Source organism: Podarcis liolepis, assembly GCF_965112155.1.
Source record: "Podarcis liolepis genome assembly, chromosome: 1".
Lineage (NCBI taxonomy): Eukaryota > Metazoa > Chordata > Lepidosauria > Squamata > Lacertidae > Podarcis > Podarcis liolepis.
In genome coordinates this window covers 24,719,875-24,743,914 of record NC_139554.1, presented here as the reverse complement: position 1 = coordinate 24,743,914, position 24,040 = coordinate 24,719,875, and the positions used below count along the sequence as shown (strand labels likewise).

The 24,040-nt window shown below is 42.2% G+C and overlaps 1 protein-coding gene across 2 annotated transcripts in view; it reads right to left on the bottom strand.

Annotated features, from left to right (window-relative positions):
* The window catches only part of KCNK10 (potassium two pore domain channel subfamily K member 10), an 80,034-nt gene that overhangs the window by 9,701 nt on the left and 46,293 nt on the right, over positions 1-24,040 (bottom strand). For both annotated transcript variants that reach the window (XM_083502388.1, XM_083502387.1), the window contains 2 exons: positions 14,989-15,149; positions 3,314-3,500 (listed from right to left, as the gene is read on the bottom strand). In XM_083502388.1, coding sequence (XP_083358514.1) covers positions 3,314-3,500; positions 14,989-15,149 — 348 coding nt within the window. The remainder of the gene's footprint in view (positions 1-3,313; positions 3,501-14,988; positions 15,150-24,040) is intronic.

Below are 24,040 nucleotides of genomic sequence, written 5' to 3'. Positions count from 1 at the left end.
ACACACACAAATTACCATATTTTTCGCTCTATAGGATGCACTTTTCCCCCTCCAAAAATTAAGGGGAAATGTGTGTGCGTCCTATAGAGCGAATACGGGCTCCTTGGCTTCAGCGATAGCAACGCGAAGCCTCCGAAGCGCAGAGGGAGCGCTCAATCTGCGCTCCTTGGCTTCACGTTGCTTTTGCTGAAGCCTTTGGAGTGCAGCGCGAGTTCCCGCTGTGCTCCGCAGGCTTCAGGTTCCTTTTGCTGAAGCCAGGAGAGCAAGACTCTCCTGGCTTCAGCAGAGAGGGAGAGCTGCGCAGTGCCCCTTCAGTCAAGCGGGAGGAGAAATGGAAGGGGCTCCATTTCTCCTGCCGCTTCACTGAAGGGGCACTGAGCAGAGAGGGAGAGAATTTTTTTTTTCTTGTTCTCCCCCTCTAAAACAAGGTGCGTCCTATGGTTCGGTGCGTCCTATAGAGTGAAAAATACAGTGGTAAGCACAGAGAGAGCCATTTTGGTGTAAATCAATCAATGTCCACTAATCTGTGTCTCTGTGGTAATCTGTCATTTATATTTTAAAACAGCTCTTTCAAGATCAAAGGGGAGATAGCCTGACAGGCTGTCAATACAGAGCAATGGGAAGGTCCAGGCAACTGACGCCTTATTGGATGGCAATTGCTATTAGCACACAGTGGTGCATTGAAGGAACTTGTCACACGGCAATTCTTCTCAAGAGTTAGTCTCCTGAAAAAAAGCTGCCAACAGGAAGAAAGCTCCTAGCCGATAGAATTCAACATGTTATTGGATTGGTAATGGATGATCTGGATCTGCCCAGTGCCCTAAGATTCACTACTGGCTCCATCCTTACAAATTCCGTATTCTGTTCCATTCATAAATCTCAGAAGAAACCATCAAGACCGGCTACACTGATAATATAGGTAAACATGGATAAACTCAGTTCTATTCAAGTTTTTTGGGTAAACATTCCAGGGGCCAATAACTAGATCTCTGCTCTTATCACCTCTCCCTCAATCAGCTCCCCACCCCAGAGAGAGAGAGAGAGAGAGAGAGAGAGAGAGAGAGAGACTGCATGCACACACATTTCGCTTCTCCAAGGGATCTGAGTAAATAGCGTTGAATGAGGAAGTGGAGAAAGTATCATCCTCACTCAGTTCTATGGGTGTGGTATTCAACACTAGCTGTACTCAGAGAAGGCCCACTGAAGTTAATGAGCATGGTTAACTTAGGTTCATTAATTTTAATTGGTCTACTACTGTGAGTGGGGCTTGGTTGAATACAACCCTATGTGCTTTTCGGATATGAGAAAGCTAACCAATTTTATCACCTCATCACCAAGGGAGCAGCAAGGGGTGTGGGCCCAGAGGTTCTGTGGATACTGGAGCAGACCTACAGGGCATCACTGTCCCCTTGGGCACCATGTTGCCAACCCCTGGAATATAGGACTGCAACCTAATGTACCCAAAATTTAGTGCATTTCATAGAAGGCAAAATGATCAATTGCCTACATCCTTTCGTTTTAACACAGGGCTTCATCTTCATTTCAAAGCACTTGTTAAACACTGATAATATTGATACAACTGAAACCAGCAACATTGGAAGAAGGCGAGATAAAAAGAGCCATTTCACAATGATTCCCTGCTGTATATCCTTCATTCATTGCCTTCTTGAGAAAGCACACTGAAATGAATGGAATTTGTGGCAACAATGACTGGTGGATTGCAACCAGAGATAGTAATATAATAAGAAGAGCTTGTCTGGATGAGATCAAATGCCCACCTCGTCCCTCGTTTGGCATCAAGTAATGGCCAACCAGAAGGCTGCAAGAAACCCACAATTAAGGCACGAAGGTAATACCGCCCCCTACTGTTGCTTCCTCCTGCCAACTGATATGAAGCATGTTATGTTAAGAGATTCTACAGAAAAACATGGAGTCAAAGCATCTTCTCTTCATCATGGCAACGGGGGGGGGGGGGAGAGACACACATTCCCTCTTCTCTTTGACCTCCAGTCCAAAATGGTACATTTGCTTTTTGGTAATTGACAGGAACAGATATTTATGGCTCCGAATTGCAGTGTTCTCATCCCAGCAAGTACATAACATCTGCACTACACACCTCATTAGTCTTTCACTTCCAATGTCAGGTTTCTATAATGGATCCAGTACCAAGAATTCTATTAAAGATAGAGAACATAATTCTGCAAGCTAGCGCTTAAGAAGCTGTTGTCCATTTGCTTTGATGTGTGTGTGTGTGTGTGTGTGTGTGTGTGTGTGTATCCCTTTTTTCAAAGACTGTAAAACAGCTTTTTGGACAGCTATCATTTATACTTCTGATCTTACTTCCACTTTTGAATTTAAGTGTTTCTAAAAAATTGATGTCCTCAGGAAGGCTGTTTTTATTAGGAAGAAATATGTGTGAAATAGAAAAACTGCATTCACTTTTATGCATGGTTTGGATGCTGCTGATTCCCAGCAGGGGATACCACACACACTACTGTTTTGTCAAATGACTTGCAGCTGTTCACTCATTTCTTCAGCAGGACATCTGCATTCTGAAAAGTTCCCTTTTCCAGATAATTTCCTTTCTTCCCCTACTAACCACTGCACCTCTTTTCTCTACCCCAAGACAAAACAAAGAAACAAAGAAATGATTCCCTTTCCCCTCCAGGTTCCAATCAAACTGAAGATGCACGGATGGGTTGGGCTATACATGCACTATCCTTTTAAAATGCTAAAATCCTACCAAACATGGGGAGACTTAATCTATTCCCTCTCCCTCTCCTCCTGGTGGGATTTAAGTTTAGACTTTTCTTTTGAAACTGGTTCTGTTTGTGCAGCCCTAACTACTGAATCAGCTACTGTTAGGCGCTTGGGAGGTTTGCACCTGGGGCGCAGACTGAAGGGCCCAGGCATTGTACTCCTCGTGCCAAATAGGCAGCTTGTGGGCTGAAGGAGTTTGTCCTGGTGTTTTCTGTACTGAAACACCACCATTATAATGGCCAGAAAGGTTACTGGTAACCTGAGGAACCAATGAAGGCTAGGATTGCCAAATCCAGCTTTTTTTGCTCAGCCTTGGGATCTGACCACTAGCCCATCCATGACCATATCACTTCCCTCTGGCCCTTGACTCTTGTTTGCGTGATCCAGCGTATGACCTCCAACCTGATTACCCTCAATTGGATTGCATTACAGTTAAATTTAAGGGGAAGGAATCAATACAAAATCTGCAAAGTACTGTCTATTTCCAAACACCAGTGGCAGAGTAGAACTTCTTCCCCCAGAATGTACCACCAAGCCAAATTGCATGCCTCACCTGCCACAAAATCACCAAAGCCAACTGTGGTCAGAGTGACAACCACAAAGTAAAAGGAGTCCAGAACTGACCAGTCTTCAATATATTTGAAACTGACTGCAGGAATAGTGACGAAGACGATGCAACCGGCCAGGATGAAGAGGATGGTTGAAATCACCCGGATCTTGGTCTGACTCACTTGTTTCTTCTGCAAAAAAAACCGAAATGGAATCAAAACTTTATTTGTGATTGTTAATGCAATGCTTCCTGAAACCAAGAGAAAATGAATCATTTGCCTGGGAGCACTTCAAAGCAGTCTACAGAAAGATAAGGCAATAAAAATCAAGTACTGGTAAATTTTATGGCATTGCAATTTAATGTCGAATGTACAAATGCAACACAGGCCTGTGGCCCAGAATACTCCTTTTTTTAAAAAAAAAATATTTATTAAAAGTTTAAAGATTACAGATAGAAGTAAAAAAAGAGAAAAAGTAAACAATACAAATCAATACATTACAATACATAAAAAGAAAAAGAAAAAAACAATAGACATAATACATCAAAACAAAAACAAAAGCACTTAAAAACACATCCAATATTTCCATATCTTTGTCTTTCATTAACTTGTTTCATCGACCTCCTCACACCTCCCTTTTTTGTATTCTTGTTATTAATTATTTCAGCAAATCCTTTCCATCTTTCACTCTTTTCTGTCATTTAATTGTCTTGATTTATTTTAACCTTATCTTACCACTAAAACCCTAAAACCTATTTGAACTTAACTCCTTATAACGTTTCTACTAAAGTCATGTAATTTCATTCCAACATTTTTCTAACACTCATTAATTTTACAATATTTCTCGAAATAAATTTTAAACTTTTTTCCAATCTTCTTTCACCGTCTCTTCTCCCTGGTCTCGGATTCTGTCAGTCCTTTCTATCAATTCCATATGGTCCATCAACCTGGTGATCTGTCCGAGGCTCTTAACTCTTTTCCATGTCCCTTCTGCAGATCTTCTTCATATTTATACATGCACTTAACTTTATCTTCTGCTGGTCTTGTTCTTAATTTCCTTCCTTTGGCGCTGAGGAGTAGATCTCGGGGAAACTCCAACCTAACAATGTCTTTATTCCTTCTCGACAGGTCAGCCCATTCTCCATAGTCAAAACTAATGTCCATAAGATATTTCAGAGCGTGTTTCAAAATCCCTCCAAAGCTACAAGCCCCCACAACTCCAATCTCCCCCTGACCCAAATCCAGATCCCAAAAGCCAGAGCATCCCTGCATAAGGGGATCTATCCAACTTTCCTTCTCCAATCCAAGCGGGACTCCATCCCTCCAAATCTGGCTTTCTCTAAATTCAATCGTAGAAGGAAACAGCTTATATTCATCAAATTGCCTCTGAACAGCTGAGGCTCTCTCCACTTGTATTATTTGAGGTTCAACAACAGCTTTCTCCCTCGTCTTCTCCACAACTTGCCATGTCAAAGTGGATTCCTGAGAAGTTTCTGTATAGGTATTCACTTTTTGTCCCAAATCAGTCAATTTTTGTCCCAAATTATCAATTTTAGTAGTCATCACATCCGTCTTCTCATGAAGCTGTTCCAATAAAGCACTTATCTTGCAAAATGCAATCACTAAGGCTTCCTCTGTCGACATTCTTGTCCAAGTTCAATCTCTGATTCTCACGATCTTTAATCTCTGCAGCTGGAAAACTCCCCAGCTCCCCAGCTCTAGAGGAAACAATTTCTATTTGTATCCGTCCTTTTAAACGCAGATCCAGCAACAAAATTAGTTTCAATTTTCAGCTATTTTTGCTCCTTTTTAAGTGCAAAAGGAAACAATGGAAACAATATATTTCTCTTATTTAACTGTCTGTCAACATACGTTTTATTCACAATGAACTTTCCCAAAACGTTAATCTTACTGTCAGCCCGTTCCCAGGTTCAAAACGGTGGTAATTTATCTTTCTTCACTCTCTCTCCTGCAGGCTTAGGCAATCTAAAATTTTCCCCCTCTTCTCCTGCTTCCAAGGGGGGTTTAGTAGTTTTAACCGATGGAAATTTAATCCTTTAGAAGAGGCTTTCCAAGACTTTAGCTTGCAGCGCCTTTGCTTCAATCTATTTACAAAAGAGGAAGGCGGACTTCCTGTTTGAAACCTTCCCGTTTCGGTGCCAAATTAAGATGTTTAAAGATCCAATTTTCCGTTCTACTCACGGGTAGTTGTTTAAAGTCCAATTGTCCACAGGAAAAAGTCAGCGCTCTCCGGCAACAGCAATGCGGCTTCACTCCGTGAAAGAAGCAGTCGATTTGAAGCACCGCGCCGCTCACCCCACGTCGCCCCGGATACCCAAAACTGGGTTTTCCCGCGAGTAGGGGAGGCGCAAAAGGTGCCGGCTGAATCCCATGTCTACAGGCTTCTCCCGCTTGTGGTTTTTAATGGGTCTCCGCCTCACTGTGGCGGTCCAGACCCTGATTTCCATGGAGCGGATTCCTCTGGCCCAGAATACTCCTAACTGGTCCTGCTAGTGGAAGCCCATGCAAGGAATTCCACTAGTACTGTCCGTTTGCATTTCTTAGTGCATAAAGTATTGACTGATGTGTAGAGATCTTTCCTATTCTGATTAATACAAGAGGATTCTAGACGCTACTAGAAGGTTCTCTGAGTGAGAGAAGCAGGCAGAAGCTTCATGACTGTTTGGGTTAAAACTTCTGGGAAGCTGATTTGAACTAGTTCTCTTATTTCTTCCAATTAAGGTCATGCTGACTATAAATATAGGCCAAAAGGAGCCTGGGCCTTACTTTCTCTTTGTATCTCTTCCTTCTCATGTGGTGTTCTATACATAGTATGCTTGGTGTTAAGTTTTAGTCTTGTTACAAGTTTTTGTAAGTGCTACAACTGGATTTTTTTTATGCCAATCATGAATGTATTTGGATTTGCAACCATTAAGCTCATTTGCCTCCAGCACAAGTAAAGCTCTGCTGGATGAAATACAATTGCCTCTGGTCTATTTTTGGGAATTCTGCTATATGTTGAAGGTTTTCCTCCACACGTATGCCGGTGCCATGGTGAGGTATAAAGGAGTGGGAAGAAAGATTACAGTATAGCTACCTTAATGGGAGAGATTTAACACATATTGTCAATTTTCTCATTGAAATCAAGAAGATATCAAAGTGCCTCGCATTGGCTGGCTCATGGCCTAGTTCCCACTGAGGTGATGAAATAGTGCCTTGGCTGTACCACTTGTCTCCGGGGTGATGGATCGTGAGATGGAATTGTCCAGAAATAAGAGAAATATTCTATACATAGACAGCTAGAATGTGAGGTAGAATTCCAGGCAAGAGCGGGGATGGAAGAACATTCAATTATATGAACCCATTTGGCAGTGAGTTACCACATATTCTGAAGGCACATGAGGCCACCACCTTGCTGAAACTAAGCAGGTCTGGGTCCATTCAGTGCCTGGATAGTAACTCCAAGAACTGCCTTGAGTTCCACAGAAGAAAGGTAGGTTACAAATGAAATTCAAAACAAAAACATACCACCTCAGTGAGAATTAGGCCTATTCCTCTCATGCTTCCCAACTGGTGGTTTTTTTTCAAACCAGGAATGTGCTTTTATACAGAGCTGTGATCTCATTTCAGATTAGATCACCTAGAAAGGAAATAGGGTTTCAGAAAACTCTCTCTACCTCATTCCCTATGGAAATGCCAGCTGCAAAATTGGCAGTTACCAATCCCACCTGCCAATGAGTATCTCCATTGCTCTGGACTGAAGAAGCTGAAACTGCATTTCCTCAGCTCTGAAAAGGTCACCTGAATGTGAAATGTTGCAGTCGATCGCCAGGTAGCAGCTTGGAAGGGGGGCGGAATAATAACCCCAGAGGTCTCAGCAACACAATTTTGCTTCTAAGACAGCAAGTTATTATTCCCTCCTGTAATTTTCCTGGTTATATGTCTGCTCTGTGTCTATCTTTGAAGAAATCAAATGAACAAGGGAAACATAACCCAATAAAAAAACAGCCCATCAAATCCATGACGTGCGATATATCTGTATCTATAGTTCTCTCCAGGCTTTCCCTTAAAATATTAATTAACACATAGGGGAGGCAATGGGGGCAAATGCAATAATTCCACAAACCCCTCTGTCACGAAAGGAGACTGCAGTGGGCGGATTTTTGTACCCACTGCGGTTCCCTGTAGGGTTGTGCCTTGAATTCAGACAAATCCCAAATCAAGATCTTTGGGCAGATCTGGGGCTCTTCCAAGCCAAAGAAGGATATCTCCAAAGCCCCCTCCAAGTGTTGCTGTTTATGAAACCTTGGTAGTTGGAAACCCAGACTGATCCCAATCTACCTTCTGCCTACCCTTCTTCCAAGCTCCCCTCCAAAGCAGACCCTCATTTTGGAGGTAGTCACTGTCTGCACAGTGCACCTAACCTGCTAAAAACATGAATAGCAAAGCATGCAAGAGAGAGCCTTAGTTTGACAGAGATCTTACTGCTGACAGGTATAGAAGTGCTCATGATTTATTTTACCCCCTGCTGTGTCCAACTCTCGTTTCTGCTCATCCAAAGAAACACATAATGCAGTATAAGCACTAAAATATGAAGCAACTGCAATCCCATAAAATCGACCATGCTTCCAAAAGACTGCAGTTGCTAAATCCAAATATGTATTATTGATGGTTTGCATTCTTTACAAAAGCAACCTCTCAGCCCCCTTTTGTTTTTCTCCTAGAGATGCCAACGCCGTATGGGGTGCACAAATCTTCTGAGGTAATGGACTGCAGCTTTTCATTTTAGTTGCTGGCACAAACAACAGCAGGTGAGTCATAGACTCAACGAAACGACCACACCATTCTCAATTATTGCACACACACATGCATGCTAATAGTGGGCAGTCTCCTGTAGTTCAGTGTTTAGAGAAGGGTCTAACTGAAAAGAACTACCGTAGATTCCGGCGTATTAGGTGACTGGGCATATCAGACAACCCCTCAAATTAGCAACTGCAATTTGGGGATTTGTCTTCTAAGCCCAGTCACTAAAACGCTGGGCAGCTCCGCGCTGGGAGAAAGCTGCCCAGCGTGGAGCTGAGCCTGCCACCCACTGCTGCTGCTTCCGAGCCACCACTGCAGCAGCGGGGGGGCGGGCTCCGCTCCGCACTACCCAGACCCAGCATATAAGGCGACCCCAGACTTTTAAACCTCTTTTCCAGGGTTAAAAAGTCACCTTATACGCCGGAATCTATGGTGCGTTTAACTCAAAGACTATCTGTCTTGTGTTTTCTACCCTTTTATTTACTTCAGGGGCTTAGCTACCTTCGTAAAAAATAAAGCACTTTACATGCATAGCTGTCAATGTTTCCCTTTTTAAAAGGGAAATTCCCTTATTCCGAATAGGATTCCTCGCAAGAAAAGGGAAAAATTGACAGCTATGTTTACATGTGTTATAACACAGTGACACCAGATAGCGCTGTGGAGTCCCGTCTTTCACCACTGGGACTTCCCTGTATGAAGTTTATAACGCATTTCACTGAATCACTTTTATGATTCTGTTAAACGCGTTGATCCAGCCCAGATGAAAATCATTCAGCACCCAACATGGATACATTTTAATCTCCAGGTGGCCGCTTCATTTAAGGGAAAGCAAATGATGGGGAGGGGGCACGAAACCTAACTTTGTGCATTGATCTTGATTAGGAATAACCAAGCTGGAAAAATGAATGAAGTCTTTATTCATTTCACCTTTACTAACGTTAGGCATTTTTAAAGTGCTGGTTTTTCAGCATTCTTTTGTTTCTACTCACCATGGTGATTTTTTGCAAAATGCAAGCATATAGCTCTGGTTTTTGGAAAATGTGAATAAATCTTTACCCTTGATGTGAGAGGTAGCCTCAATATCAAACTGTCCTTTTCACATAGAGCGGCCCAGATAACACAAGCAGTGCAGTAAACTCTTAATCGCGCATTCAATACTGGCTTGTTTCCCAGCTCCATGTGATGGGAATAATTGGTTTGGACTCATAAAGCCATTGCAGTGAGATTTAAAGTGGAGTGTTTAAACACCACATTTAGTGGGGAGCCATGCAGCTAAATCCCCATATCACACTGACTTTAAAAGCAAAACGTGTCTTTGAAACAGCAGCACCCTACCTTTCTAAAGCAACGAGAGCAGATTCTTAAGAGTTGAAGTCACAACAGTTTGCAACATCTCCATAGCTAATATTCTAGAGAAGCCTGCGCAGTATAATGCAGTTCACACTGCTAAAAAATATCAGGTAAGGAAATCATCAGGAAAGCAGAATGGAATGTTGTCTGAATGCAGCCGAAATGATGTGGTGGTCTCACCACTCATATAAGCATGAAATTGCTATGCACAAGTGGTACTAATCATGATAGTATATGAAGTTGTATTTTACTAGTAATTGTGTCTAGTGAGCTGCACTTTTGGAGCATCTTCCAAAGCTTACATATTCAACTGTCAGCTCCCCACAGGAACAGAACAAGACACAGGAATTCCTGACGCCACCCAGTGCAATCTAATGACTAAAATAAATAACAACTCTATCCACATACAGTGTTCAGCTTCTTACACTGCCATATGCCTGAGCCTTTTGCCCAGGCATGGAGTCCTTTTACACTTCAGCCATGAAGCAGCTCATTAACCATAGTTTCCTCTTTCATCAAAAGCACGAAGCTATAATAGTAATAGTAGTAGTAGTAGTAGTAATTTATTATTATTATTTATTATTTATACCCCACCAATCTGGCTGGGTTTCCCCAGCCACGCTGGGCTACTCCCAACAGAATATTAAAAGCACAATAAAAGATCAAACATTAAAAACGTCTCTAAACAGGGCTGCCTTCAGATGTCTTCTAAAAGTCAGATAGTTCATTATTTCCTTGACATCTGCTGGGAGGGCGTTCCACAGGATAGGCGCCACTACCGAGAAGGCCCTCTGCTTGGTTCCCTGTAACCTCACTTGTCGCAGGGAGGGAACCACCAGAAGGCCCTTGGAGCTATGGTTACCAGCCATGGAAAAAGCCAGGATATTAATCCACAGTTTGAAATTGGTTCAGTGATCTCTTTTATTCTGAACCTGGCAACCATAGTTTTCCTGGTTTTAACGAAAGAGGAAACCATGGTTAATTATATAGTTTCACTGTAGTTCAAACAAAGGGGCTCCGTGTATGGGCAAGCAGTTCATGGATATCACAGCTTAAAAAGCGCAATTCATTCCTGTTTGGATGAAACAGGAAACCATGGTTAAGTAGGTTGCACACAGGAAAGGAATGAAGGGTGTCCATGTTTGTTTGTACAAAAGGTTTGTGCACATTTTTTGTAACTGTAAGTTTCTACATTATTTTAATGTTTAATTTTTTATTATTGTAACCTGCTCTGGGAACTTAGGGTAAACAGAATAAGAAGAAGAAGAAGAAGAAGAAGAAGAAGAAGAAGAAGAAGAAGAAGAAGATCAGCTTAAACTGAAATTTGATAGCCAGAACTACCTCTCTGCCTCCAACTTGTTTCCATCCTTTGAAACCTGAACTGATCATTTTGGTAAACTAAGGAAGTTAAGAGGGAAATAACACATTCATACAGGGCAGTCAAACAAAGCACTGCTTTGAGGGCTATTTATACCCACAGCATAATGCTGTTGAAATTGGATTCAGTTTGATTTTAACCTGCAGCCACAGTTTATATCCCACCCCACCCCCAAAAGGCCCTGAGGCTTAAGGCAGTTTTTGATTCAGTTGAGTTTCTAATAAGAATGTAAAGCCCAGGTTGGCCAGAATTCTCATCTGAAAATACAAACACCTCCCTTTGATTTTCCATTCCATTTTAACATTCCCATAAATCAGGCATGGCCAAACTTGGCCCTCCAGCTGTTTTGGGACTACAGTTCGCATCATCCCTGACCACTGGTCCTGTTAGCTAGGGATGATGGGAGTCGTAGTCCCAAAACAGCTGGAGGGCCAAGTTTGGCCATGCCTGCCATAAAAGGTACGAGAGAGACGCAAACATAATTGAAACTTCATATATCAAAATGTTCACAGCACGAGAGCAGAATACCTCTGGACATCACCTTGAAGAGGTTAAATTATTATCTCAGCAGTTCTGAAGCCTGTGTGCAATTAGAACATTCGAAGGTGTTTGCAAAATGTGGTGTAACCAAATTTAGCCCTTTCAAATTCAGTTCAGCTAAAGCTGAACTATAGTTTTATTCCTGTGGGAGAAATTACCCTTCTCCTTTTCCCAGTTATGCTCCAGGAGAACTGCTAAAAGTACTGTTGCTACAGCGAGCAACCGAATTGCTCACAGAAGAAATTGGTTGGGAAGAGTTCCAAGTTGTGGAGCACATCCCATCGGCACAGAAAGAACAACCCTTCTCACACGCACACATCATCAGCCAGCAGAGTTAGAGCAAGGTTTGTGTCCAAGTCAGTTCCACTGCATAGCGGTGGAACAAGTTAGAGGACACGGAAGCAGGAATGCAGTTTTTTGTGGTTTGAGTGCAAGAGAGAGACTTTGTGCAGGCCACTAGAATGAATGGAAGGTTGCCTGGATGTTAATGGCCCAGAGATGGAAAGAGGACAATGTCCTTACCAGAGAAGAATGGCAGATTAAGTTGATGGACTATGCCGAAATGGCAAAGATGACCGGAAGAATCAGAAATCAGGAAAACCAAAATTTTAATAAGGAATGGGGAAAGTGCATACCTGTAATTTATCTTTAAAAACCATTGTAAACAGCTAAAATCATTAGTAGGATTGGAATAACACTTGCAGTTTCATATTGAATTTTGGATATAATGGAGATGAAAAAGGTTTGGATTATTATAAATGGTGCAGGAGGAAATGGTTAACAAAAGGAAGCACAAAGGGGAGGAGGGAAGCTCAGGAGATTCTTTGGAATCTTGTTTTCATGTTGGTTCTTGGATAATTGATTGTAAAATTTTAAACTGAAAAACTAAATGTTTTTTTATTTAAAAAAACAGAATGAAAGAAAGGAAGAAAAAATCCTTTAGTACACTGATTTCCCTTAGGGTCAAACAGGAAACATCAAAAGCAGAAGACTATAAGCTACAGCTAGCACAAAAGCAATTTCTACATACTTAGAGCTTTACAGAAACACGGTTGATTTAGTTGGAGCTCAGTAGGGGAGATTCTTCAAGTCCCAGTCAAGATTAACTTCACAGAAACTAGAGTTTTGCTCTTTTCATGGGTCCTCTAGCTTAAGACAGGGGATGCTGCAGTTCATCCCAGTACCTGATCTGGAGAGTCACTTCCTCCCAGCCACCCCAACCCGCAGGCAAATTCCTTCTGCAGACTTAGAAAAATATCCTAATAGAGGATATGATTAATATTAATTTGCATATGGTTCTGGAGAGAGTCCCATGGGATCTGAGAGCTTCTGCCAAAAGGAGGAAAGAGGAAGTGTATTCATCCGCAGATCTCAAAGTATTGTAGGTTTTAAAAGCACTTATAAATTATCTATAGTGATAGCCTGGCAGACTGAAAAGCAGGCTGCCTTGGAGTCCAGCTGAGATAAGTGGAAGGGGTAGATATTGGCAAAACATGGCACTGATACCCTGTTGTCACAGATACTCTTTCAATCCGAAAAGTCCAACTTGGGTTGCATAAGAGCCTTGAGAGACCATGTTTCCTAGCGATTCAACATCCTTTATCATGAGATGAGCATGGGGGAACATGGTTTGGATGCCTTCCACCATAAGTCCCCTTCCAAACCTGCAATCCTGTATCTGTGAGGGTAGAATGTATAAGGGGAAGCTCACAGAACCAGTTCCTTTGTCAAGGCAATGGCTTTGGCTGGCTACTTACAGTAAGTGCCTTGATTTAGCCTATCCGAAGAAGCTGCCCTGTGCCATAGAAACAAATGGGTGGGCCTTCCCTCACTTTGCTGCTACACAGAACAAGAGTGATTTTTGTTGTTGTTGTTGTTTTGTTTTTGGTGTGTGTGTGCAGATATATGTCTTGCTGTCTGCTGGATTTCAGGGCTTCCCTGGAAACCAAATGGGGAAGCAAGATCCACTGGGGTGTTGATGCTACGAGTCCCTCCATTTACTGCTGAGGTTGTATATGTGTGTCAATAAAACCATATACAGTCATACCTTGGATCCCGAACGCCTTGGTACTCGGACATTTTGGCTCCTGAACGCTGCAAACCCAGAAGTGTTCCGGTTTGTGAACACTCTTTGGAAGCTGAACATCCAACGGGGCTTATGGGGCTTCCTGCAGCCAATCAGAAGCCACACTTTGGTTTCCAAACATGTTGGAAGTCGAATGGACTTCTGGAACGGATTCCATTCGACTTCCAAGGTACAACTGTATCTTAAAGACACCACAGTCACCACTGACCTTCATTCCAAGGAAACCAAAATTGGGTAAGCACAGGAACCCTGGAGTCTCTCACTACTTGGAGACTCATGTGGTGCATAGAATAATCTTGCACCAGATCCCAGGTGCCACTCAGGATTAAAGCAAGTGTTGTCTCTCTATTTTTTGTTCACGTGACTATTAAGAAACAATCATTTGCTGCATCCAGACATTTTGTCATATGTTGTTTTGTAAATATCGAGGCCACAATCCTATACATGCCTAACTGGGAGTAAGTCCCACTGAACTCATTGGGGTTTATTTCCCAGTTGACATTATGGGGCTGAGCTGTTAGAAATCACATTTTATTGTGTTTATGATTATTTTTAACAGTCAATGGCCTAGTTTGCACGTGATGCAAAGCTATGGTTTGTTTAACAAACCACAAGTTAATGAGAACTGAACCATGCATTTTTCTACAGGCAACCAAATCATGGCTTGTTTCTCCAAAGTTTTGTTTCTTTTCCAATTGTTCTTGCCTCATGCCTTTGTAGCTTGGTGAGCATCTGGGGTGGGACAGTCACACAACCCATGATTAAAGAAGAGTGCAAGTTTGCACGTACACACCAAGCCATAGTTAAAACAAACCAAGGCTTATAAGCCAAAAACAAACTATGTCTTCAGAGCTTGGTTTCTTGGTAGCATACAAGTCACTGGACAGAGTTTGGAGTATCAAACAAGCCATAGTTCAATACACTGTATTTGAATAAACCATGGCTTAGCATTACGTGCAAACCAGGTCAATGCAAGGGTAGCTCATTATGTATGTTATGTAAGTCACTCTTTAAAGCATGTACTTGTTTGCTTTCATGAGGGGTTTTTTTCATGTAAGGTGGGCTTTTTCTTTATTTAACAACCAAGCAGTATATCAGATTTGTTAAATAAATAAAATTAATATAAGACCAGTATTGGATCTTTCTACAGGTTTTATACCCAGGGATCTATTTTATACAAGTTTTATATCAAAGGATTTTTCAATATAGGCTTTCTAACCAGATATTGTCACAGGGCCACCAGTTCTGATATGACCACTGTATCTATTTTCTCTTCTAGTCTACAAGCACTCCAAATTCATTCATCTCCTGATATATATATATATCAGTGATTATGAAGATGAATTAATTTGGAGAGGTATAAAAAACCCATTTCCACAAAATTTCAAGGCATATTTATGACGCAAGAAGTGTTTTTAATACCTAATTCTCACTGTGTCTTACCACCCAAAATCTTCTAGCCATATGTATGACCTGTCATTAGGGTTCAAGACTAAAAAGAGACAAAACCATTTCAATCTTACTCGAAAAACCTTTTCTACTCGTGCGATGCTCTTTCCAAAGATGGTCCCAAGCTGGTCACCAATGCCAGCGAGCAGAAAGCCAAAGAGTGGAATCCCAAAGATGGCATACAAAATACAGAAAATTTTTCCACCTTCTGTGCTTGGGGCAATGTTTCCATACCCTATTGAGAGAGAGAAAAAGAGAGAGAGAAAATCACCACCATATCTCAGATCCATATCTGAAGAGTGATTGAGGAAATGAAAAAGGGAGATGCTACATAAGAATGCAGGTATACAAAGAAAGAGGAATTTCCCATTTCCATTACCCCATACCGCCTTATGAGGTTATATCCAGTTACACTGCACATGTGGAATGAGTTCCTCAAATGCAACAGAACCTCTCCTTCCTATCTTCCAACCATGAACCCCCAGATCTGCTCTAGGAATTCCTCCAAGCCTCTGGAGCACATTTGTTGGTGGTGCAAGAGCTGCAAAGATGGAAGAACCTCTGTTGCGTTCACAAAAATCATTCTGCACATGCAATGGTTTACTTGGAGTTTTTAGTATCTCACTTGCTTTGTGTTGCCAGAAAGAGAATAAAAATGGGGTGTGGAGAGCATTGCATTCACCTTGCCTTAATTTATACACCCTGTGGGGCTGAACTTCCAGCATTATGTACATGTGCACAAGTGTTCAACTTGATGTGAATCCCATAAACAAAGCAAACTTGTTAGCACTCTATTTCTTTTGTTGCCATTGTTAACTTTATTGAAAAGCTTTTCAACATGTACCACATATCAAAATACTGAACGAAAACAAAAGGAGTGGTGGTTGAGTCCTCACTGACAAAGTAGAACTGAGATACGGATAAGAGTTATTGGCAGGCAGATACTGGCATCTGATGTTGATGATCATGTGGAGATTGTTCCAGCGTATTTTAAAGATGTCTGGGTGGTATTCAACAAAGTTTTACTCACAGCAGAAATTGAAATTAATGGATCTAACTTAGTCGTGTTAATTAATTACAATGGATTCTACTTCAATAAATGCCAGCTTATGTTAGCAACTCCTCAAAAGGAATAATGCCACTGAAACATCACAAAAAGAGCCTGATGGATCACGTCAATGGCCCATCGAGTCCAGCATCCTGTTCTGACAGTGGCTAACCAGGGACTCAGTTATACAGCTGCAAATGAAATGTTTTAGGCAGGCATAGGCAAACTCAGTTCTCCAGATGTTTTGAGACAATTCCCATCATCCCTGACCACTGGTCCTGTTAGCTAGGGAAGATGGGAGTTGTAGTCCCAAAACATCTAGAGAGCTGAGTTTGCCTATGCCTGGTTTTAGGTGTGTCTTAAGTGCAATATACAATGGGACACTAGATGGCAATGGTGAGCCTTATGGAAAATTCGATGTATTTTTTAAAATGCTTTTCAGAACGGTTCTTATATGTGTGTAGATTCCACCCAGGTGCTTGTGGAAGACCCACAAGCAGGATTCCAGCAAAAGAGCACTCTCCCCTTGTGTGGTTTCCAGCATCTGGAATTCAGAAGTATTACTGCCTCCAGCTATGGAGTCAGGACATAGCCATCATGCTAAGAAGCAGGATGACACAGTGCTGTCTTGCCATAAAATAAAAGTGAAGTGATACCCAATTACTGATTATCTGACTGCCTTTTCACACACTGCACACAAAAAACCCACTAGTCACCAAGTGTACTCAACAGGGAGCCACAGCTAGTCCAAATTCTCTTATTGCCTATCTACAATACACATTTTCAAACACAAATTTCTCAGGTTCAAACTTCCCATTTTTAGTTGTACTCTTTTTAATAATAATAATATAATAAAACCAACCCAGAAATAATTTTGCAGCCATTACCAACTGAACCTTTAACCATTCCCTGGGTAAGAAGAAATTGTAGCAAATTCTTTTTAAATAAGAGTAATGGAAATGAATACGAAGGGCTCCCAACTGATTTCTGCATAGAGATAGAAGCGGACCGTTGACGCAAATAAAAGGAACCTTACCGTTGTTCCCTTCTCTTCCTCACTGAACTGCACATCCGCTGAAGCCCTTTTAGCAGCTATTAGCACTTTGCTCAAAGTGCATTATCCTCACCTGAATGGCACTGAAGTGTGTGGTAGTGCAGCATTTTGTGATTGTTTGAACTGTCAACATGCTGAAACATCCCTTTACTTAACCCACATGTAAAGAAATCTCTGGTTAAATGAATGGGAGAAGCAGCACGGTTCACTCACAGGCCTTGAACATACTGCAGGTATTGGGTATGTTGACCCTGACTTGCAAACCTCTCTGATCTCATCTGAGGTTACATTGGGTTTGTCCCCACCAAAAGGAGCACACAATACCCAAAAGCAAGAGTCCTTATCCAAACATGAGGTGGTTATTCATAGGTGCTTATTTACTAGATTTAATCCAGCCCTTTTCCCCGAAGGCAACCAGGGAAGCAAACAACAAAAGATGAAGATTTTTTAAAGCAATCAAATATATTCACAGCAGGGGGAAATCAAGGTGGCCAGGAATTAGGAACAGAGGAATCTACCTTCTATTGAGTTAGAAGGTAAAATAAGGTAAAGGAACCCTGGACGGTTAAGTCCAGTCAAAGGTGACTATGGGGTTGCGGCGTTCATCTTGCTTTCAGGCCAAAGAAGCCGGTGTTTGTCCATAGACATTTTTCCAGATCATGTGGCCAGCATGACTAGGCTGCTTCTGCTGCAACAGGACACCATAATGGAAGCCAGAGCGCATGGAAATGCCGTTTACCTTCCTGCTGCAGCGGTACCTATTTATCTACTTGCACTGGCGTGCTTTCAGACTGCTAGGCTGGCAGGAGCTGGGAAAGAACACCAGGAGCTCACCCCATCGTGTGGATTCAAACCACTGACCTTCTGATCAGCAAGCCCAAGAGGCTCAGTGGTTTAGACCACAGGACCACCCGCGTCCCTATTACCTTTACATATTGAGTTAGACCACTGGTCCACCTAGCTCAGTGCCATCTACACTGACTGGCAATGGCTCTCTTGGGCTTCATAGAGGATACAATCCCAGCTAGAAGCAGCTTCCAGCTGGAGCTGAGCCAGTGTGGTAGCTTCCTGGTAGGTAGCACAAATGCACCAGCGGGGTGCAATCCAGCAAAGTGCAATCCAGCATTCCTGCAGATGTAGATGCACCGTGCCAACCTCCTGACTTCCCTACCCTCTCCCTTCCTGTAAGCAACAGCTACCGACCTGCCAGGAAACCAGCACAGCAGTTCCTTCCTAACGGACAAGCCACTTCCTTTCTCAGCCCTATGTAAAGATGCCTGTGGCGTTTGCCTCCTAGGTGGGTCATAAGGAAAGGGCTAAAATGGGTGTGATGTGATTGGCCAGTGAGAATGCAAGGGGGGAGTAAAAGTTAGAGTGGGAAGTTTTGAAAGTCAGTTGAGGTTTGGGAGTTGAGAGTTGAGGTTTGGGAGTTGAGAGTTGAGGTTTGGGAGTTGGAGAAGTAAGAGGGAGAGTGAGAGGAATTGTTAGGTTGAGTCGGATAGATAGTTGGAATAATCAGTTTGGAGTTGTTAGGAACTAAGATTAAGAAACTGACAAGAGGAAATTAAACTGAAACCATACACTTGTTCCTGCATTTAAAAATAAACTTGATTATTTGTTAATGTTAGCAACTGTCTGGACTCCGTGTGTCCCCGTGAGAAGCGGGGTGGTGGCAGCGAAGAAAGCAATCACAGTGGTGGCACAGGGTCAATAGACCGTCAAACGTCCGGGGGCCCTGTGTGATCGCCACAATGCCAGGGACTGAACATGGGACTTACTGCATGCTCTACCACTCAACTGTGGTCCTTCCCCAATTGCTGGATGAAAGAACTCCAGCCTCTCAAGTGAATCACGGTCCTCATTCACTGGCACTGGCAGATTCCCTGGGGTACTTGGAAATTTGCCTGATGGGGGTGAGTGGGGGAGCTCAGTTCTAAGAGACAGGGTCCTTTTCTGCTGGTTCAAGCACAGCCACCCCGACCGAGGAAACATGTAAGGATAGCATCTATGTGCCAATGAATGAGGGATCCATTTCAGGCAAGAACCTGGAGCCCTCCCAGCCAGCAGATCTAATTTGAGATGCGAACTACAATGCCTATTCAGACATCACATAAAAAAAACCAGGACAAACATTTCCTCAACCAAGCCAAAATACAGTTCTGATTGATAATGCCCACCACAAACTGGTGCAATCAGAGGGAGCTATTGCCAGGATCTAGCCACAGGAGCGAGATTGTGTGAACCCATCTATACATTGTGCTCATCTCTATAAGACGTACTTTGGGATAGAAGGCCACTGCCTGGTCCTCCATTTAAATGGGATTCACAGCAGCTCGGGGGTTAATTGCCCTGAAAACCTACAGACCCCGCCATTTCCACAATTTCTTCATGGAACTGAGTTCCTAATGAAACCTATCATTTGATTAATCTGCAACGCGTTTTTGTCAGCACGGCAGGATACAAGACCTTTGCTAAAGGAAAGCCATGCTTTGTCATGCTACTGCATACAGCCTTTGCAAATTGACTCCTGATGGGAGTGTGACTCAACAGAGTAATCACATTTTCAGGCTGGAGTTCTGAATTACGTCCAGTCTTTATCTCCTATTATGCCTAGTGAAATGTCCAGTTCTTACACACACCCCTCTCCCCACATTTCCCAGTTTATGTGAATCTTCAAGAGATTATCTGACATTCTTACACACACACACACACTTTTTAAAGCACTTATTTTCATGCATTGTCCAAGGACTTTGACTTTCAAGATATGTCCCCTAACTTTTAGATTAAAGCAACATCAGTCCTGCCACGATAGAAACAACTGCAGGTTTTCAACTTGCCTATTGTCTCACAGATAACTCATGGAGTTTTTTCTTGAATGAAGTACACCCTTGTGCAAATTAATTGAAACAAACAATGAATGTAGTAGTATAAAATTCACATATACATGTACAATCTCACATATACATACATTAGTAACGGATATGACCTCTGCTATCTTTAAGCAGCATTTGAACACGGTTTGGCATGGAGTCTACTAGTTTCGAACAGTAGATAGGTAGCCGTGTTGGTCTGCCATAGTCAAAATAAAAAATTCCTTCCAGTAGCACCTTAAAGACCAACTAAGTTAGTTCTTGGTATGAGCTTTCGTGTGCATGCACACTTCTTCAGATACACTGAAGTGTATCTGAAGAAGTGTGCATGCACACGAAAGCTCATACCAAGAACTAACTTAGTTGGTCTTTAAGGTGCTACTGGAAGGAATTTTTTAGTTTCGAACAGTCACTGTTGTTTTTTGGATCCCTGTACCACACTTGAATCAGCGCCTGAATGAGCTTTTCCATAGTCATACAGTCTACAGCACAGAGGCGACTTTTGCGTGTAGCCCACAAATTCTCAATGCGATTTACGTCCGGGGAATTCCCTGGCCAATCAAGTACCTGTATTTGCTGCTCTGTCATGAATTTCTTCACCACTTTCGATGTGTGACAGGGGGCTAGGTCTTGCTGCAATATCCCAGTACCGTCAGGATACCTCTTTTCCAGCTCTGGAATAACTCTCTTTCGTAGAACTTCAATATATTGTGGTAAGCACATCATTTCTTCTATTGGCTGCAGGCTTCTGACACCATAATGATCAACTGACTATTTGTGTTTGTTTTGAGTACAGGATTACGAGTAAGACACAAAACATGCTTTGTTTCAAATAATTTGCACAAGGGTGTATTTAATTTCCAAACTCTTGTTTTCAATGAAGGCCAAGGAAAATGTGATGCGATTTACATAATCAATACTACACAAATGGTGGGCAAGTTTTAAGTAAACTGAAGGTATGGGCATTCTGATCTGCATCAGGAACCTGGAATGTGGGAAGGGGACTTTAATCATTTCCCATTTGCATCCCACTGCAGTCCTCGGACTCACCTACATTCGTAAAGATAAAGCGCTTTATATGCGTTATAATACTGCGACACCAGATGGCACTGTGGAGTCCCGTTTTTCGCTAATGGGATTTCCCTGTATGAAGTTTACAACACATTTAACTGAATCACTTTTTTGATGTGTCTAGATCCAGCCCTCATGAGGATCACCACACACACACACACACACAGTCTGCAGTGAATTGGAACTACTTCCCAATGCAAATAGCTTCCAATATTTGCAATTTACGTTTTAAAAGCCCAGGGCCTTCTCCAGTGCTTTCATTAACAGAGGTACATTTAACAACAACAAAAAGGAGTTTCTGTAGCAGTGGTTCTTCAGGTATGGAATGCCTTCCCTGGCAGAATCCGAGACCAGGGAGAAGAGTTGGTGGAAGAAGACTGGAAGAAATTTAAAGACTATTTACAGAAATATTGTAAAATTAATGAATGTTAGAAGGTTGTTGGATAGAAACTAAGGGGTTTCCAGCTGTAATGCTTTAGGAGATACGAAAAAAAAGGTTTATAAAAGGGTAAAAGCTTAATGGTAAGGATTTGCTGAACTAACAAATTGAAGTGGAATACAAAGAAGGGAGGTATGAGGAGGTCTGGGGAAATAAGCGTAAGGAAGATATGGTATGGAAAATTATTTGATTTTTTAACTGTTTTTATGTCGTATTTTGTTTCTTTTTATTTTTTATTTTTTCATTGTTATATTTTAAAAAAACTTTAATAAATATCTTTTGGAATGCCTTCCCTATAAAGAGGTTCACCTGGTGACTACACTGCAATTCAGACAAATTTATTCACCCATACATTTTAATTTCTTGCAATAAGGATTTAGAACAACATTGACTTGATAGTGCTATGCAAGGGGCTTCACAAGGTCTCTTTCAGAGTGCTTTTGCCAAGGGCTTCCTGAGCTCTGAAAATCAGTTGACTGTTGGGTTTTGCAAAGCACCATATCGCATAGCACTTTGCAAGGGGCTTCACAAGACTTGGCACTCAGCTGACTGTTGGGGCTTGCAAAGGCTTTACTGGTGCTGCTGATCAGCTGACTGGCTGTGCCTGTAAACCCCCTTTTGGTTGTGTCAGATCTCTTCACCTGCCCCACATGTGACATCATATACGATAACAGGTGGGTGTCAGTTAGCCAGATGGCTTGTTGGGTCAAATGGGGAGGCCTGGGAGGCCTATTTAGATTTGCAGGTTGGAGGTTTCCCATTCTCTCTCTCTCTCTATATATATATATTCTAGTTACCCATAGATGCAGACAATCTAATCCAACAGACGTTCATTGATATCAATGTACTGCCACTTAGACAGACTTCATTGCTTCATTATCTGTTGTGCTGGGCTTCCTCAACTCACCCCTTTTCATTGAAACAAGAGGCAGAAATGAAAAGTGTAGTTACAGCACCAAAGTTCAGACCATTTTACTGCCTACTCCATTAAAATCCATTTCATTTCAGCGGTTTGCAGCCTGGCAATAAAAATGCACTTTCATATTGGAAACATGCAGCCATGTACAGAGATCAGACCAAGAATGAATTATTCAGACCCAGAAACAAGCAAAACAAAGGATAAGCTTTTTAGATTAGATCTGTCATGCACCCTGCAAAAGCCTGTAGGATTCCTCTGTCCCTCCATCACTCCCTCCTCTCTCACACACACACTTCTTAAATGGATTAGTGCCAGCATTTCCCTTCAACACTACATCTGAAAGGATACTACATCATGGCGTAGTAGTAGCAGAGAGGCACTGTGGAGCAAAATTAGCCAATGATTGCTTTGATGTCTTCAGAAGGGTTCAGTCCAGGAAGCACAGCCCTAACTCTGAACAGGTGCTGCCCTCAGTGATGTCAGTAACCATCACAACAACATCAGATTCCCTAGATTCTCTCTGATTGGATTGAACTGGATCACCCATGTGAGTAAAACAGGAAAGAGAAAGCAGCCCTAACAAGTGGTGGAGGGGTGGACTCTGGCAGCAGCTAGGAGAAATAATATGACTAGAACAGGGCCTGATACATCAGGGCTCCTCTTATGTCCTTATCAGAGTAGAAACCTGATCATGTAGCATCCCAGCTCCTCAGAAGGTCTGTATGCATACTTAATATAAGTATAAGATACTTATATTTTTATTTTACCCCCATTAAAGACCATCTCATAACCCAGAGCCAAAACAGATAGCACCATCTGCATTAACATCAATAGCACAATTGTAAGATGACAAGAGTTTGGATTACGATCTATGCTATTATTTTCTGTTTGTTCTCTCTCACACTTGTGTTGATGTCATTGTTAAGTTCAGAATGCAGGTTGAAGTTTCAGCCCCTGGAGAAATGCACTCTGCTCATCCTTCCAAGAGCCAAGAACCCGCATTTGGCACTCTGGTTTTCAATCTCTGCAGCTACCTACAATTCAATAAACATATACCTACAAATGTGTGAATTGTTAACTCAAGCCTTGGCTTAGCTGTCATCCCGTGCTGACCTAGGAAGCCCAGGACGGGAGAAAAGCAGGTGCAAGCTCCTTGCCAGGAAGAAGAAGAAGAAAAGTTTGGATTTGATATCCCGCTTTATCACTACCCTAAGGAGCCTCAAAGCTGCTAACAATCTCCTTTCCCTTCCTCCCCCACAACAAACACTCTGTGAGGTGAGTGGGGCTGAGAGACTTCAGAGAAGTGTGACTGGCCCAAGGCCACCCAGCAGCTGCATGTGGAGGAGTGGAGACACGAACCCGGTTCACCAAATTACGAGTCTACCGCTCTTAACCACTACACCACACTGGCTCTCAAGGAGCTAGTACATTTTCTTGGATGTGCAAACCAAGACATGGTTAGGGAGATTCCAATAATAAGACCAGAGGGGGGAAGAGCAGCTCTTTAGGACCCCAAGGAGTTCCTATTGCCATGTGTCCAAACAACTCCCTTATCAATCACAGCTTTGCCTTCACTCATTAGCTAAAATACTGACAGCCAAGAGTAGCCAGCAAGCTCACGTCACTTAAATTGCTTAGAAAGCTACCTCCACATTTTGCTTCATAACTTTCTTTCTAGGAGGACCAGACTGCTGCTTTAAAAAAGAAAGAAACCTAAGTATCGGG